The sequence below is a fragment of the Rattus norvegicus genome, chromosome 11, assembly GCF_036323735.1.
Source record: "Rattus norvegicus strain BN/NHsdMcwi chromosome 11, GRCr8, whole genome shotgun sequence".
In the NCBI taxonomy this organism is placed as follows: domain Eukaryota; kingdom Metazoa; phylum Chordata; class Mammalia; order Rodentia; family Muridae; genus Rattus; species Rattus norvegicus.
The window spans coordinates 67,849,050-67,867,495 of NC_086029.1; the positions used below are offsets into that span (position 1 = coordinate 67,849,050).

The 18,446-nt window shown below is 38.8% G+C and overlaps 1 protein-coding gene across 12 annotated transcripts in view; it reads left to right on the forward strand.

Annotated features, from left to right (window-relative positions):
• Positions 1-18,446, forward strand: part of Nectin3 (nectin cell adhesion molecule 3) — a 106,704-nt gene that overhangs the window by 23,754 nt on the left and 64,504 nt on the right. For all 12 annotated transcript variants that reach the window (XM_063270401.1, XM_063270400.1, XM_063270399.1 and 9 more), the window contains 4 exons: positions 5,941-6,282; positions 10,852-11,148; positions 12,677-12,794; positions 15,759-15,910. In XM_063270401.1, the coding sequence (XP_063126471.1) occupies positions 5,941-6,282; positions 10,852-11,148; positions 12,677-12,794; positions 15,759-15,910 (909 nt within the window). The remainder of the gene's footprint in view (positions 1-5,940; positions 6,283-10,851; positions 11,149-12,676; positions 12,795-15,758; positions 15,911-18,446) is intronic.

Consider the following 18,446-nt stretch of genomic DNA (forward strand, 5'->3'; position numbering starts at 1 on the left):
GCCAAGAAATTATTATTACCTAGCCAAGATCACTTTTGCAGTTCTATTTGAATTTTACAAACATCTTGTCCATTCCTTCTAAAATCCCAATAAGATTTTTGATTGCATTAAGTGTACAAATCAATTTAGAGAGATATAATGCCTTATTTATTGTCCAGTCTGTCTCACGGATAGAGCCCATCTCTATTTAGATCTTTACATTCCTCTTAGCATTTGCTTTTAGTTTCAGTTGTGCAGAGCTTTCACATTTTTGCTCAGATTTTTCCCCATTTCTTTTGGTCCTAGCACTAGAATTTAAATACCAGGAGTATTTAAAATGTTTATTTTCGGACTTTTCATTGTTAGTGTGTAGGAATTCAGTCAGTTATGCATATTGTTCCCTATGAAATTGGCATCTCAAACATAAGACATCTAAAAGTGCATTTTGGAACTCAGTCTTCTTTCTCTGTGAAGAATTATACTTCCTAGTTCTCTTTGATAGATGGATGTCCTGTCATTCGGCATGTGCTGACCAGAAGCCATGGAGTAACTTTGCCTTATCTGCTTCTTTTACACTCTTGCTCATCTCTGCTGGAAATCCCTACCCCATGGTTTCCCTTCTCTCCCAAGACAAAAGCCAGCTGATTTGGTCCCTGCTCCCTTGTGTCTTCTCTCTCCTTCTGTCACCCCCGCACTCATTGTACCCCAGTGAGCCGGAATTGTTCTTTGAAAGTCCTTGCTACAGTCTCCTGGTAAGAAGACCTCCATTTATCACTCTTGTATCTGTCACACCTGCCTACAGTGAACCTTCTTACCATGTTTCCTTTTCCTCCGTGTCTATGCTGAATGTTATTTCCTTAATTATGTCTGAATTGGAGTAGACTCGCTAAAGTCTGGCATCTCTGCTCGAGCAGAGTTCCGACCGTCTAGAGTGTGTTGGGCATAAAGTACATGTTTCACACCTAACTGATGAATGAAAGAATGCTGGCTTCTCTCAACTTTTATGTGACAGTTTCTCCTAAGAGTATAGATTATAACCCCAGAGTTTGCCTTTTCTAGTGATGGCATGAGAAAGATTCATATTTGAAGAACATTTGAGTTTATAGCGTATAAATTGTGATTTATTTTATGTTACTATTCTAATATTTCTGTTTAAGTAGTCGAGGATCTTAAAAAGCCCCTTTTCCTTAGGTCTTTGAATATGATATGACATATTTATCATTTTAAAAGAATTCGGAGTATTTATTCAAAGTGTGTTTCTTAAAGTCTGGAGTTGATAAGGCATATCAATTTCAGAAAAGCTCTTAAAGTTATTGTAAATTACTGGAATTTGTAGTAGACTTTATTCTTTCATGATATTTAGAGTTATTTAATTTGGACAGAGACTAAAATAAGAACATTTTATTTATAGACTATTTTTAAATACTTACTTTATAAATATTGACATTTAAAAGAAATTGATACCTGAAATGTGTAAATTAGTTGTAGGTGAGAAGTTAAAAAAATAAGTTATGGTACAAGATAGTATTTAAGTAGATAGAATCGTTTATGAAAAATTCTTTTACTTGTCGAAGCAAAGGGTGAAGAAGAGAACCGCCGTCTTAGTACTTCCACCCGGCACTGTAGTGTACTCTTCAGTACATGCGTTTGAAAAACTAATCCATACTAGTCACGGTATGTGGTATTCCATTTTCTCTTCAGCTGTAGGTTCCCAGATGCCTCGTCTTCTGGGGACACGAGTACCGCCTCTGATTGGAAGGTGCGTTTGTAGTACTTTCACCGATGAAGAGGTGCTCTCGTGTCTGAGATAATGACACATTCAAGTTAGCTAGGTAGATAATGGCACACAGCTTAACGGGTAAGCACGTGGAGATGCAGAGCCGAAGTAGGTGCCTCAGCGTGGGCTTTCTGCCAGAAGCTAGCACTCTACGTAGGAACCATTGCCGACGGCTCATGGCTCCTCAGACTCCTCAGATTCTGAACTTAATGTATTGGTCCACTTTAAGCAGTTGAGGTATTTCATAATAAGCATTTGCGCATCTCAAGGACCCCTTTGTTTTTTAGTTAAACCTGGCTTCACGTGAGAAAGAAGGGACAGAAAATGGGCTTACTGTGCAGCAGGAGCAGCCCCCAGAAAACAGGGTCTTCTGATAAGGAGTTTGGCTTAAGAATTGTAACAGGGTAACAGAAAATCTGTTCCCCTACAGTTTCCAGGTTCCAAATGGGAAAAGCTTATTCAGAAGTGGTTTATAACCTGTGGGTTTATAGAAATGGAAACATGTTTAAGTCTTGTCTGGAAGGAAGCAAAAACCCTGTTCACAAAAGAAAAGAATTGTAATTTTAAACCGGTGGAGTGTGAGGACAACTGAAGCCTCGTTGCTTGATGGGCGGTGGGTGCAAAGCCTTGCATTAAGGTTTAGAAACACCACAGTTGGTCTGTTATGTGTGCACCCCTGTTCATTTCCTCACGATAGTCAAACTATGTTATCTCCTGTGCTTGTAGTCTGTAATGTGTTTGACTTCTTCTTGGCCAGTGACCCACTGACAAAACTGATACAAGTAGAAGTTTAAAATTGCATTTGCTTGAGGATTACTTTTTCTTACCAAGTCTATTACAGTATGTCAGACTTCTTGGTATCTTTTTTTTTAATCTTTATTGTCAAGCTGAGAACTATTTAAATACTCTTTTAAAAACATTTTGAACGAATGGATTAGTTGTTTTCTCTTAGCCTTCCACATTCCTCCCTCCAGGCTTACTACTGTACAAATACTCTTTCAGCAATGGTGACCCAGCAGGCTTTAGTTCTTGTGGGTCATTAGGATGTCCAGTTAGAAGTAGTTGGATCTGTCTGTGTTGGTCAGCTTCAGCTGCTGTAACATGTAAGATAGACCGAGTGGAGTGTTTCTTACCGCTGAAAGCCTGGGATGTCCCAAGACGCACGTGCCAGAACGCTGCCGTGTGTGAGTCAGTCAGGTTACCTTCCAGTACCGTGCATGCCAGCCCATGGAGGTGAGCGCACTCGCTGAGATGTGTAGCTGTGCTCCTCAGCAGTAGAGCCTTACCATCAGGCCGGTAATTGATTTATTGGATAGTAAGTCTAACTTCTCCCACAGTCAGTTTATACAAGTTGTATCAATCATAGCACATAGCTATGATTTATGTATTTCGTTATGTGAGCAGTTAAACTATTTGTTCTCTAACTCTGTTGCTTCGTCTTGATTTTTCTTTCAAGTGATCGGGTATTCACACAGTAACTCTGTGCTTTATAAATATGTTTTTGTTTTCCCTTTTCCTGACTTATTGTACTGGTTTGAATTAACATGGGGACAGTGACAGCAGCCATCTTTTTTTTTTTTTTTTTAAGATTTATTTATTTATTTATTATTATATATGAGTACACTGCAGCTGTCTTCAGACACACCAGAAGAGGGCATCAGATCCCATTACAGATGGTTGTGAGCCACCATGTGATTGCTGGACAGCAGCCATCTTTAAGGACTTCATTTCTTTGTATAATTTCAGTGTGATGATGGTGACTGTTTTGCAAAGTCTGTCTTGTTATTGAGAGACCTTGTTTCCTCATATGGCAGCCTTTGCTTTGATAAAATGCAGGTTGTAAGAGTTAATGGGATGGGGGCTTGTATCCACTTTCTCCTCAATGTTGGGACCCCACATGCAAACCCAAATCTATGCAGGCCCTGTGCATGCTGCCACAGTCTGAGTTCACATATATTTAGTCATGCTGTTTCTAGAAGGCCTTGTTTTCTTGGTGTCCTTTATCCCCTCTTCCTTAGGGTTCTCTGATCACAGAGGGGAAGGAATTAATGGAGACCCTTTTAGGAATGAATGTTCCAAGATTTCGGTATTCCCTCTCTGTGGCAGTTGTGGCTGTCTGTATCTGTTTCCATCTGTTGTTCCCTTTTCTGATGATGGCTGAGCAAGACCCTGATCCCTGAGTATAGTGGAATGTCCTTCGGAGCTATTTGATTGCTATGTTCCCTCAGCAGAGCAGTTGTATTTGGTTTTACCCAGGTCCCTGGCCTATCTCGTATCCACTTCATGGCCATCTGAGCAGTGTTGGGGATAGATTCTGTCTCAGAGTGGTCCTAAAACAGAACCAGATATTGGTTGGTGACTTCTATTACACTAGTGCATCCTGCAGGCAGGGCATCGTTGTAGATCAGAGGTTTTGTAGTAGAGTTGGTGTTTACCTTTCTCCTTTGGTAGCTCGCAGAGTACCTTCCAGCACCGTGAATGTCAGCCAGTAGAGGTGAAGGTGTTCACCAAGTTGTGTAACTGTGGTCCTCAGCACTAGAACCTTACCATCATGCTAGTAACTCCATTAGATATAACCCCTTCCCAGAGCTGGAAACTTGGCTTGGTGATGAGGAATTTCTAGTTAGGGTTCTGTTTTCTCATTATTTAGCAGTTCCACTTAGATCACCTCCAATTATGTATGTCTATATTTTAGGAAGCTTCTGCTGCATTAGATTTCCACATGACTCCTTGAGTGGTCCTTCCCTTTCTCATCCTCCTCTGCCTCCCCCTCTCCCCATCTGATCATTCTGTCCTATTTCCCAATAAAAATCATAAGACTTTTTCATGAGTTTGGCCATAATTTCTGGCTTAATGCCTGACTCCTCTTCTTGCTAAAATATCTTAGAATACTGCATATTATACAGCTTGAGTTAGTTATATCAACATTTGGAATGGATAATGGTAATAGAAGGGCTTGATAATGAACTATGGTATAAATATTCAAGGCTGTTAAATATACTGTTATAAATGATCAGTACCTTCATTTTTCCATCTAATTAATTTTTTACAATATTATCTCTACTGTTTAAAACTTTTCTCTAGGACTGTTTGAAGAATGCTATATGTGGTGGCACCAACCTATAAATCAGCACTGTGGGGCTGTGAGAGGAGAGTCAGGAGGTTGACGGCCAGCTTTTCTGTATAGCCAGACTCTGTCAAACCAACAAAAACAATGTTTGAGTAAAAGGAATGCATTTAAAAATTATTTTCATTCCTTCTGAGTGAAAGAAACTCATTTTAAAATGTTAGACATAAAGCTAAGTGTTAAAGATGTTTTTACAGGTTATGGTTATGGCTTCACAGTCTTTGTCAGGTCCCATGTGTTATGAGCACTGTAAAGGCAGTGTGTCTGTCGTACTGAACAGTGTGGTTAGTGTTGGTCTCCTTTAGGATGATCATGGTTGTCTATGGCTTTTAGGAAAGAACAATGGACAAGTTTGCTGTCGTTTCAATTTAAACTCGATTGTGGTAGTTTTCTTCACTCAGCTGAAGTAATCAATTTTATATCAATGTAACATTTTTTCATCAGTGTTTTCTGGAAGTTGGTCTATTTTGAAGATTAGGGTTTTTTTTTTTTTTTTTTGCTTTTTTGTTTTTTTTTTTAAGAGAATTGTAATATGGAAGGATTCCACAGGAAAGTACTTGGGTCATATTTGATTTCAAAGATCCTATACAAATAAGTATTAAAACTTCCTTAAAACTTGATAATTTTGAAATAACACCCACGCTCCTTAGGTTCTGTGGACCAGGGTATCTAGCCATGGTTCAAAGGTATCCTGCTTTATTTAGCTTCTCATAATGCTGCAGTCAAGGTGTCAGCTAGGTCTGAAATCTCATTGCTGGGGGAGAATCTGCTCCAAGCTTGTTAGCAGTGGAGTTCACTCACTACGAGCTCATTGCTGAATGATTTGATAGTCACTTTGGATGTGAATCTTAACTGAACTCAGATCCCATCACTTTTTCAATCTCTTATTGTTCAGGGGTGTGTGTGTGTGTGTGTGTGTGTGTGTGTGTGTGTGTGTGTGTGTGTGTGTGAGTGTGTGATGGGTGAGATATGCAAATGTGTGTAGAAAAGAGGGAGAGGTGAGTTCTAAGATAACATAAATGTCCCACGGTCACACTGTGCTCTGTGTTCCCTGCAGGTGCCTTAGCTGGATCAATTATTGTGGAGCCGCATGTCACAGCAGTGTGGGGAAAGAATGTGTCCTTGAAGTGTTTAATTGAAGTGAATGAGACTATCACACAGATCTCATGGGAGAAGATACACGGCAAGAGCACACAGACCGTTGCGGTGCATCATCCTCAGTATGGATTCTCTGTTCAGGGAGAGTATCAGGGAAGAATCTTGTTTAAAAACTATTCACTTAATGATGCAACAATTACTCTGCATAACATAGGCTTCTCAGATTCTGGAAAATACATATGCAAAGCTGTCACATTCCCACTTGGAAATGCCCAGTCCTCTACAACTGTGACTGTGCTAGGTAAGCATACATGCCTTGGGTTGGGTTAGTATGATAAATATTAAAACAAAAGATGTTTTCAAGAATATAAAGTGAGGATTTCTGTAAATTTGGTTTAAATTAAATATGCATTTTCTAATTCTGTCCTTTTTTTTTTTAGTTTGAATTTTTTTTAATCTTTATTAACTTGGGTATTTCTTATTTACATTTCGATTGTTATTCCCCTTCCCGGTTTCCGGGCCAACATCCCCCCCAATCCCTTCCCCTCCCCTTCCTTATGGGTGTTCCCCTCCCAACCCTTCCCCCATTGCCGCCCTCCCCCCCACAGTCTAGTTCACTGGGGGTTCAGTCTTAGCAGGACCCAGGGCTTCCCCTTCCACTGGTGCTCTTACTAGGATATTCATTGCTACCTATGGGGTCAGAGTCCAGGGTCAGTCCATGTATAGTCTTTAGGTAGTGGCTTAGTCCCTGGAAGCTCTGGTTGCTTGGCATTGTTGTTCATATGGGGTCTCGAGCCCCTTCAAGCTCTTCCAGTTCTTTCTCTGATTCCTTCAACAGGGGTCCCGTTCTCAGTTCAGTCTTAAAGTTACATATTTCTAGTCTCAATGTAAAAAGTCTGAGTATGCTTGTCTGAAATGTTGTGTGGAGTCTTCCCACGAGAGAGCAGCAGATGGCATTCTCAGCTGTGTATGGTGGCTCACACCTGTAATTTTGGCTCTTGAAAGGCCAAGGTGGGATCATTGCCACAAATTCCATATTACCTGGGGCTACAGAGTGAAATCCTGTTCTTCAAACAAAATCTGAACTATCTATAACATTTTTATTACTTTCTTTAAAAGCTTGAGACACAGTTTTAGTTTAAGTTTTTCCTGGTTTGTTTTGGACCTGGTGGCTTGCATTGGGCTTGTGGAGTCTTTTGTCACCTTGTGCTTGTTTTTCCCATTGATTTTTGCTCCTGCTGCTGAAGATTTGTATCCTATTTGGATCATACACTGTTTTCCACAGTAAATTACATTTATTTTCCTACCTGAATTGAGTTTGTGGTGAGAGTTTGAGTAAACCTGTTACCTTGTGGTAACTCCCTGAAGTGGACCGTAAAGCAGACTGGACCTTGTGCAGTCTGGTGCACCGGTGCAGATGAGTACTGTAGTGGTCGAGACCTAGGAGGGAGGAGCCACAGCAATGTAGCTAACAAGGAGAGTACCACTGGTCTCCTTCAGAAAGCCTCAGTGCTCAGCTCAGGAGCCCAGCCTTTCCCTAAGGCCAGTAAGAGCTCCCGAGTAAGATATAGGAATGACCTGGTGAACACAGCAGCCAAGAGGTATATTATGAAAGGAATGATTGTGAGTCCTGAAGTGATGGGAAGTGTGGGTTTGCCACATGGAAGGAAATTTAGGGACCCATTCAACTGCAACTGACAGAGAGCCAGGTCTAAGACCTTTAGAGCAAAGTTTTCTTATTTCTCAGCTGTTGAATTTAGGAGCTATAATTTTTTTTTTTTTATTGTGGACTCTGTCCTATTCATCATAGACTGCTTTGGAGATCCATGGATTCCAACCCATCAAATGCCAGTACCCTTTAGTCATTGTGATGAAAATCTGTGCCACACAGGTGTCCTGAGGAAGTACAGAATTGAGGGAATTGAAATGGTTGGAAGGGGACCATTGATAAAATAGTTTGTCAGTTGATCAAAGGATTCATATGACATATAAGAAATTTCAAGTTTGGAGCATATGAAAATAAGTTGATTGAATGGAAAATTTGATGTTTCCACTATAAACATGACCGTGTGCTGCTGCCTCATCTGCTCTCAAGCCCTTGCTGCTTAGCGTGTAGTTTATAGTCCTGCAGCCATGTTCTCACTTAGAAGTGTGTTAGACACACAGCATTGGGGCTCCTTGTGTCTTATTAGATAGTATTGCCTAGGTTAGCAAGATCATGAGGGGTCCAAAGAGGCCGATGTGGAAGATGTTTTGCAGATGGCATCTATACACAGAAACCAACTTAAATAAAGCCAGTTGGAACGACCAAGGACAATATAAATAGTATCATTCAAAGTTAACTTTAAATATGCATTTTTCCTGAAGAGGAAAAGAAAGCTTTAGTGGGCATGTAAGTTGCTCAAGCCAACGCTTCAGCTGAGGCATTTGGAGCCACTAAGAATGTCGCGAGGAATATGATTGCATAATACTAGGAGAAGATGGCCTGGCACTGGAAGCTGATCCAACCTGGAGAACTTGGATAATCAGGAAGAAATGTCATGACGCTTCCATGAGATGGGAAGCCTACAGAAGGGAAGGATTGTCCTCAGCCTGTGAGCTAAGATCAAATGAAGCAAGAAGCAAAGTCTAGTTCTGTCCATTGCGGAAATCAAACCTGATTTGCTTTGTGTCTTAAAGGTTTGCACTCTAAGCAACAGTAACCTCAAAGCAAATCGTGCTTGAATAGCGTAGACCTGTGACCCATCTACTACTGTTCAGTAGTCCTGGCCTGGTTAGGTTATAGGAGCTCAGCATTAAAAAAGAAAGACCTTTTTTGGAGGGAATGATCTTTACTCTGAAAGTATTTCTACATTAATAATTCAAATATAGGCCTGTCCTCCATTTGAGTACCACCAGTTGTAGAAGTAAGGGCAGTCTATATTCAATACCCTGTACAAAGAAAACCTGATCGAACAAATTACGGCTGCGGATTTGGCTCAGCTGGTAGAGTGTCAATCACACATGTAGGCTGTGTTGTGACTCGCCAGTGCCACAAATTTACCATAACTTGGGGGTGCATTCTTGTAATCCCTGTACCCTGGATGTTGAGTCAGGCGGAAGAGAAGCTTAGCGTCAGCAGGCTCCAGAGTAAGTTTGAGCCCAACCTTGGGAGAAGAGCAGGATTGCCTTAAAAACACCCAAATGGATCTAAACAGATATAGGAATTTTTAAAGCAGGATTGCTTGTACCATTTGGGGAAGTGCATCAATCTATAAATTTATGGAAAGAACTAGAAACAAACAAAAATCACATAATAGTTAGCCTCAATTTGGAGTAGAATATTTATTAGTATAAATAATCAGCCATCAGAATAAATGACAGATTACTCAGTAAATTTGAATTACTAATTTTCAAAATTTTCAAAAAAGACTAGGGATACAACTCAATGACAGAAGTGTCTAGCACCCACAAGACCTTGGTTCAGTTCCTGAGCATGTCAAGACAAACCAAAAAACAAAAACAAAACAAAAACTCCCACAGTACAGTAGAATGGCAAGTTTGAAACTGATAGAAAATAATCTGTCCTACATATAATTTAGAAGAAACACTTTCCATGATGCATGTATAAGCTTTACATAATAGTTAAAAAAACTATCTTTAATATACATTTGTCAGAAAACAAAGTTGAAAATAACCCTAAAACATATCTGATGGTCTCTATGCTCATTCATAACTTGAGAAATATAAATTTTAATATTGTGTCATTATATATGAGATTAGTGAATACTGAATATCCTAATAACACAGTTAGCGATATGGTTCCATATCTTGAAAATTGCAAATTAATTGGCACCTTGAGTAAGTTTAGGTGAAACTGAAAATAAACATAGAAGCAGGTCTAGTATTTGGTACAAACCAAAAAAAATTTTTTTGTTATAAATATACCATAATATGAATATGAGTGATGATTGTAGAGCTATTTAGGAAAAATAGGGAACAACCCTAGTATATACTAGCGATAAATTCTGGTATGAATAAATGACTTACTGTATAAATAAATTCTGCAGTAATTAAAATTCCACAAGGATCTAAGTCATGGGAAAATAAATAGTTGACATGAATTTAAAAACAAAGATAAATAAATAAATATAAACCTATTATATCCAAGGTTGGATAAAAGAAAACCTCACAATAATGTATAGCAGTTCTGTTATGCACTTCAAGTGCAGGTAAAGGAAGGCTGTCTGGTTTGGGTTTGTCATAATGATTTTAATGAGAAGATATTTAAAGTTCATTTACCAAGTTAGCATTAAAGAGCATAAGGTAAGATAAAGAGAGATAAGGAACTTTGGAACTGCTATTTTTAGTTTAGATGGTGGTGGATACTGGGCTATTTGCTATAAACTTACTCGTTACCTTTCTTTCCTTTCCTCTGTTTCTCAGTAGGAGGTAGGTAAGGAAACGTATGAACTAGAGGTGGAGCAGAACCAGTAACATTTCCTTAGAGTGAAGTAAGACACACACACACACACACACACACACACACACACACACACACACACCACATTCTTAAAGTATAAAAGTTCCAAAAAGTAATGGTTTTAATATCATAAAGGAAATTATGATCAAGGTCACTGATGTGTTTAATTAATTGGGATATAGTTCATTCACCTCTGAATATGAAACTTTATCAGGGACAGCTATCTTTGTGGTGATAATTTAAAATTTGTCTTCTTGTTCTAGAAATGTAGTTGATGTTGGCATTACTTAAAAAAATACTTATATTATTTTATTTGTATATGTCCCTAAGATTATGAAATATTTCTAGATCTGGCTAGAACAAATTGTAAGTTACTATCTTAATTGAAGTACCTTTTTTCTTAAACAGTTGAACCCACCGTGAGCCTGATGAAAGGGCCAGACTCTTTAATTGATGGAGGAAATGAGACCGTAGCAGCCGTTTGTATAGCGGCCACTGGAAAACCAGTTGCACGTATTGACTGGGAAGGGGATCTCGGCGAAATGGAATCTACTATAACTTCTTTTCCCAATGAAACAGCAACGATTATCAGCCAATACAAGCTGTTTCCCACAAGATTTGCTAGAGGAAGGCGAATTACTTGTGTTGTAAAACATCCAGCCTTAGAAAAGGACATTCGATACTCTTTCATACTCGACATCCAGTGTAAGTACACACCAGCACTGCTTTCAACAGTCACACAGTGTGTTGTCTTCTGTTGACAAAGGTCATGGCTTTTGGTCTGAGTATGCAGGTATTCTACAGTGGAGTTATTCCAATTATATATGTGCTTAATTTTGTTGTTTTGAGACTTTAAAGTAGGCTAGCTTTAAGGAAGCTGTGGAAACTTGTAATTCAGATGTGTACTTGACAAGCAACTCCATTGTCTCTCACTGGACTGCTAAACCAGTCCTGGGTCTTATTGTTTTCCATAAGAATCTTTTACTTAGCCAGGTAGTAGTGGAGCTCTCACTTGTAATCCTAGCACTCATGAGAAGTATTTCTGTGAATTCAAGGCCGGCGTGGTCCACAGAGCCGAGTTCCACCACAGCTGGGGCCACACAGAATCCTGTTTCAGAAAGCGAAACACAAAACAAAACAAATTCCCCTTTACTTTCTAGATACATTTTAGCAATTTGAAAGTCTGTCTTTCTCTGGTATTGTAAGCTGAACCTCCCCAAAAAAATCATATAATTTTTTACGTATTTGAAAGTATTTTAAAGTAAATATTTTGAAATAGTAAAACTACATATAAGAGTCAAAGCTGCCTGTACTTTAAAGTTAGAGGAGTTCTCTGACATGTTTTTATATTTCACGCGTATCTACATCTCACTTCAGCAGTTGCTGTTTTGATACATTATAATTTGTTTAGCATTTTCATTTTTTTGAATTAAAGGTGGTTGCTTATATTTTTTAGCAAGGGTGACTAGTGTTAGGCGGATTGGTGAGATGGTTAGCAGGTGTTGAAGTTAGGTGTGACAGTTGATGTCATCTGTATGGGGTTTTGACGTCATCTGTATGGGGTTTTGACGTTGTGTTGTTGTTACTTGTTGCCGAAATGCCAGGCTGAGGAGTTTCGATTACACTCAGTGCACTTATGTAAGTGTGCTTATGCCCTGCATGTGCTGTAGTCCCTTGGGCTGCAGTGAGCAAATGGTTTCTTTTATTACTGTAGCAGCCAGTACTAGATATACTATACTTAGAGTCTCAAAAGTGTGTGCCATGGCTTTCCATGTCAGCCAAATGGTACTTAATTTTAAGGTATAAATCTTACTTCTCTTAGATTGAACATCCTTTTCAAGACAGTTTTATAAGGTCCTTGGTACTAAAGCTAAGGCAGTACCTAAATGCCAGGTCTTAAGTACCACATTGTACTTTTTTGTTTATGTGGCTATGTCTTTCATAAATAGGGTTTATGAAGTCTTACATTCAGTGTTCATGCTAAATAGAGTCTTGGGTGACTTTTGTTTATCTGGTGTCTGAATTCCATTCATCCAGTCATCAATTTATTCATTCATTGTCTTAGTCAAGTACTGTTTACTGAATTTTACCTTCCCTAGTGATTATGTTGAAAGTAAGGAAAAATAATTTCCATTTTTCTAAAGCTTATCTATTGCATTAATGGTTTTTCATTGTACAGTGTATTTATTCCTAACAATAGATAATTGTGTCCTATGTGCATTGATTTTTATAGATGCTCCTGAAGTCTCAGTGACAGGATATGATGGAAATTGGTTTGTGGGAAGAAAAGGTGTTAACCTCAAGTGTAATGCTGACGCAAATCCTCCACCCTTCAAGTCTGTGTGGAGCAGGTAATACGTAGTTAAAGTCACAGTAACCAATCGTTTAAAAGAGAAATGTATTCTTCAATGCACTAAGGCTGATTTTAATCAGTGCATAATTAAATTAATAGCTAAAGAAATTAAACAAATGGAAAGTTTCTCAATAGTGGTATTTCTGTCTCTGGATACTGGCAGCAGTGTTAGAGATTTTAGCTTCCCCTCCTCCCCCTTTCACCTATAACTGCTGTCATGTGATGACAGCTTCCTGCAGTGAGGAAGCTTCCACTTCCCTTAGGGTGCGTGATAGTTTCAGCAGTAGACTCTTACCTAATTCTGTCGGGCAATCTTGAGAAATGACAAGAGGCTCTATTGTTGGGGTCTCCAGGGCTTAGCTAATAAAGAGGCATCTCATATCTAGTGCTATTTTTGTTTAGTAATCCATGGATTTAGGAGTGGCATTAACTGAGATACGCAGAATGGCTCTTCTAGCTCTCCCTCTTGATTTTGGCTTATATTTCAGTTAGCAAGTCTGCATATGGCCTCTTTAGGTCTACATCATTGATCTCTCTGCCTTGTAATTTCCCTGCCTCCCCTACCACAAACCTTGCACTTTGCATTTCTCCTGTCCCTTCCGTTCACTTTCCTATCACCACACCACCCATATTGTACTGCACCCCCTTTCTTACATACCCAACCCCAGGGGCCCCTTTCTGGCTTTCACAGGTACTTGAAGCTGAACACAAATCTAAAGATTCAGTGCTGAGGTCTAGATATGAGAAAGAACACGGCATGCTTTGTTTCTGGGCCTGGGTTACCCCATCATTTTTCCAGTTCCATTTACTTACAGATTCAATCTCATTTTTCTTCTCAGTTGAATAAAATTATATTATGTCTATCTACATTTTTAATCATCCATTCATCAATTGATGAACATCTAAGCTGATTTCATTTCTTAGCTGTTGTGAATAAAGCATCATTGAATATGGATGAACAAATATCTCTGTAGTAGGATGTAGAGTCCTTTGGGTTTATCCCTAGCAGTGGAGAGCTGGGTGATAGTTCTATTTCTAGTATTTTGAAGAACTGATTTTCATACTCTCACTAACAGTGACTATGTGTTCCTCTTTGTCTACAGCCTTGACAGCATTTGTTGTCAGTTGATTATTTATATTTTGTTTGATTTTATGTGTATGTGCTTGCATATGCATACCATGTTCACATAGAAGCCCATGAAGACACCACAGGGCTTTATATCTTCTGGATGTGTAGAGAGACTATTGTGAGGTGCCATATGGGTGCTAGGAACCAAGCACAGGTCTTGGTTCAATAACAATAAATGCTTTTAACTGCTGAGTCACGTCTCTAGCTCCTCACTTTTCTTCCTTGATGATAGCCATGCTAATGGATGAAATCAGCTCTCAAAGTAGTTTGATTCTTTATTCTTTCATGGCTAACGATGTCTAAATTTTTAAAAGTGGGTATTAGCCTTTTGTATCATTATCATCATCATTGAGAATTACCTGTTTAGATTATTACTTTGCTGTCTATTCATGTGGTAAAACACTCTGACAGAAAGCAACTTAGGGAAGAAATGGTTTGTGCCCATTTACAGGTCATAGTCCATTATCAGGGAAAATTAGGTCAGAAAATGAAGCAGAAACCATTGAGCAATGCTGCGTGTTGACTCCTTAACTAGCTAGCTTTTGTCCAGTTTCATTTACGTAGGAATTTGGTGTCCACAGTGGACTGTGCCTTCCTAAATCAATTAATAATCAAACATTTCCCCCAAGCATGCCCATAATACAGTCTGATGTGGGAAATCCTTCAATTGAGATTTCCATCGCATGTGACTCAAGGCAATATCAGACTGACACTTACAGCAAACTAGGACTTAACTCCATAGCCTGTTTTAAGAATTAGATGATTTTCTTGATTTTTTTTCTTGTGTGTATAGATTAACTCTGTAGATGTGTATAGCTGGTAAAGATTTTTCTTTGACTGGGCTTTTCTTTGCTGTACACAGCCATTTAATTTCACGAGATCTAGTTTGTTGATTGTTGACTTTGTTTTCTGAGTGACTCAATTCCTATTTAAAAACCCTTGCCTATGACTGTATCTTGTACACATTTCGTTCCTTTTCTTCTAATAGTTTCAGAACGTGTGGTTTTACGTTGAGGTCTTCCATCCATTTAGAGTTGATTTTTGTGCCAGGATTGATCTACAGATTTAGTTTCCCTCAACAGTGAATGGTATCGAGACTTAATGGCTGCTCGGGGTCCTGAGACTTGAGTGATGGTTGAACACTCAGTGATGAATAGGACATATATACCACTCCATCAAAGGCTAGAGAAATACTGTGAAGAGTGAGTGGGAAATAAAAGGCAGGAAGATGGAAGGAAGTTTTAGCTGCAGCAGTCTGTACTAGTCCTGGACATGACTCAACCTGTCACCAGTCAGGAAGGGACTAATAGGACCCATCTCTACTTACCAAACTATTAGCTATTCCTATATCCCCGGGGAAGGGAAGAAATAACATTGTTTTCAGTTAGGTACCAAGGATGAGCCACTAACCTCCAGTAGATAGTTCCAAATACATGATCATACCAGTAGTCTGGTTAAACTCGGTATATCATAAAAAGACATGAATAGGGTGGGTTTGGCAGAAGGGGGTATGGAGCTTCAGAGATGTGGAGGGTGATAGTTATCAGGATGCGGTATATATGTAATTGATGCAATTTAATAAAAGCTTTGAAAATCTTCCCTTTCATTATGCAGACCTATCTAACACACATGGATTAATTTTCCAAAGAAGTGTATGTATTTAATGGACTTGTATAGTTCATCTTTATTGAAATGAAAATTGTATGCTTTCATAAGTAATTATAGGTAATGGACACAAGAGTTTTACTGGTATCCTAAAAGTACAACAGTTTAATTATAGGGGTTTGCTATTTGAAGCTATTTAAAATAATGTTATGCTTTTTAAACATTTAGGTTGGATGGAGAATGGCCTGATGGTTTATTGGCGTCAGACAATACTCTTCATTTTGTTCATCCACTGACTTTCAATTATTCTGGTGTTTATGTCTGTAAAGTGACAAATTCCCTTGGTCAAAGAAGTGATCAAAAGGTCATCTACATTTCAGGTAAGCCATTGCCTTTTTCTGAGATGAGTCAAAGTAGTCATATCATAATAATCGTAAGCTAGTACTGAACAGTACTTTTCCTCATAGCAGTTCAGCTTCATTGATAGGAAATTTAAGAGACCATAAAGGGGCTATGATAGAGTAAGAGCATCTAAGATGTGTAAAGCAGTAGTCTTTAAGAGAGGTCAACATGTGTAGTCAGCCACTTCTTCATATAGCTTGACCCTAGCATGCCTTTCTAAATTGTGTTTAAACAATGAACAGTGTTTTGTTTTGTTTTCCTTCTTTATTTTCTGCTCTGCATGTAATTGTCTGATAAGTAAAATGTGCTATTAACTTTTTTATTTTGGCTTTGGAAATAACATTGCTTGCCATTGGAGATGGGACTGCCATTTTAGAGTAATGAGAAGTGAAGTAAAAATGCTACTGTGTTTTAATGATGTAAAATTTGATATTTTTTCTAAGTTTTTAAACCCTGAAAATGTATTTTTCACATACTGTTTCACTATGAAAGTTTTGTTAATTCAGTATAAATTTGAGCATTTATAAAATATAAGAACAAAACCCATATTTTTTATTAATTACCCATAAGGTACTGAAACAGGGAAAATACATTAAATTCTTTGAATAATTCTTAATGATCAGAAGGATATAGCAGTGCTCACATCTACTTCATAGAAAATGAGAATGAGAAAAAGAAGGGCCCTCAGATGAAGTTTTCTACTACGGAATGAATAGTTGTGGTTCTAAGTCTCTGCAAGTGTAAGAATGTGTTACAGATTTTAGAAAACAGTATGCTTTGCTGCCAGTTCTGTGTGACCCTGTGTGTGCCCCAGTGTCACTACAGGCAGGTGACAGTGCTTGCGTAGGTGCTCACCTGTCCTCAGGACAAGCCGTGGATCAGTGCTGGCGTACACCAGCGGTTCTGGTTTCCTGGGTGATACTCAGAGGGAACACAAAGCCCTGTGCATTCACTTACCGCTCCTTAGTAACAGCGTTTTGGTGGGAAGGGGATGAAAGTATTAGTTACTTCTTCTGTTGAAAAATAACCATAGGCAGTGTGTAGTTAAATTATTTTGGAGACTTAAATTTTAGTTTCCTGAGGAGTACTTACCTGTTGTTCCTTTTACTCCGCTTCCTATGAGGTAATGACCTTAGCTCCAATGTTACTGTTCTATCTTCTTTACATACCCAGGTTTAAGTTGGTCTCTTACATATGTGTACTGATTCCGTAGGTGACAGCCAAACTCTACTCCAGGGTTGTAATTTGTTCTGTTTTATTTTGAAGAATTCTTGGCCTTCATTTGCAGTCACCTATTTATAATCATGAATTCCATGCAGAAATTCAGTAGACATTTACAACTTACCTTGTTCAAAATCAAGATCTGGCCTGACTTTTCTCCTGCCCCTTGATGCAAACTCTATCACTTTCTCCCTTCAGTTGCTTATGACTTCTGTCACTGCATTCACTCAAGACACAGCCCTTTTAAATCAACTTTCTTATCATTCTTTCTTCTATACTCCAGTCTACCATTAAACCAGCATCAGCTTTCCTGCACCCATTATATGGAATATTAATCCACTCTTCACCTTTTCTGCTGTTACCACTTTGATCAAGAACAACCAGAACTCTTTACCTGTAAAGTTGTTAGTCTCCCTCTTTGAACCTGTCACCCTTCAGTCTGTATTCACACAAGCAGCCAGTCTTTGAAAGAGTGCATTAGATTATGTCACTCTTCTTAAAACCTTTCGTGAACTCCATTTACTGGGTTAAAGTAGATCTTGATTGTGAATAGCAAGGCCCTCTGCATGCTTGCAGTCCTAGCGTCATCTCTGTCAGTGCTCAGTGGCTCCGCCTTTCCACTGAACAGACCAGGCATGCTTCTGACTGTGTGCATTTCCTGTCTCTGAAAGTCTGCAGGCCTGGTAACTCTTTCCTTACTTCCCTTTCCAAAATATCACCATCTCCAACAGAATCTCTCTTCTGGGATTCTCTGTACCTGATTGCCACCCCTGTTCTCTGCCTTGTTTTCCTTGGTACTTGTTAGTATTTTATTCATATGTGTACCCACTTTTATCCCCACTAGAAGTTAACACTTAGAGGTCAAGGGTTTGTGTCTACTTTATTATTCATGGGTACATTGTTGCCATGTCCAATAATCTGTAACATACAGTAGGTATCCCATACACTTTTGCTGCATGAGTGAAAAAAATTAGATTTAGCAAAGAAGTAACCTTATTTTTCTTTAGGGAACTGGTTAGTTTTTTAAAAATCAAAATCTATTTAAATTGTTATAAAATGCGGAGACAACTTTGAGTAAAAATGAGACATCGGTTTAATTCCTCAGAGTACTGCTGAAGACGATAACTTTGTGTGAGGTAGTGCTTATGAAGTGATCAAGAATTAGATGTTACTTCCTAGGCAGAGTCTATGGTGCTGATGTCTCTGCCCCTGTAGTTGCCCTCTTTACTACTGTGTGTTCTTTTAAGTATCCTCGGTGTGCTGGTGCGTTTCCAAGGTGCCTTTTCTTCAACC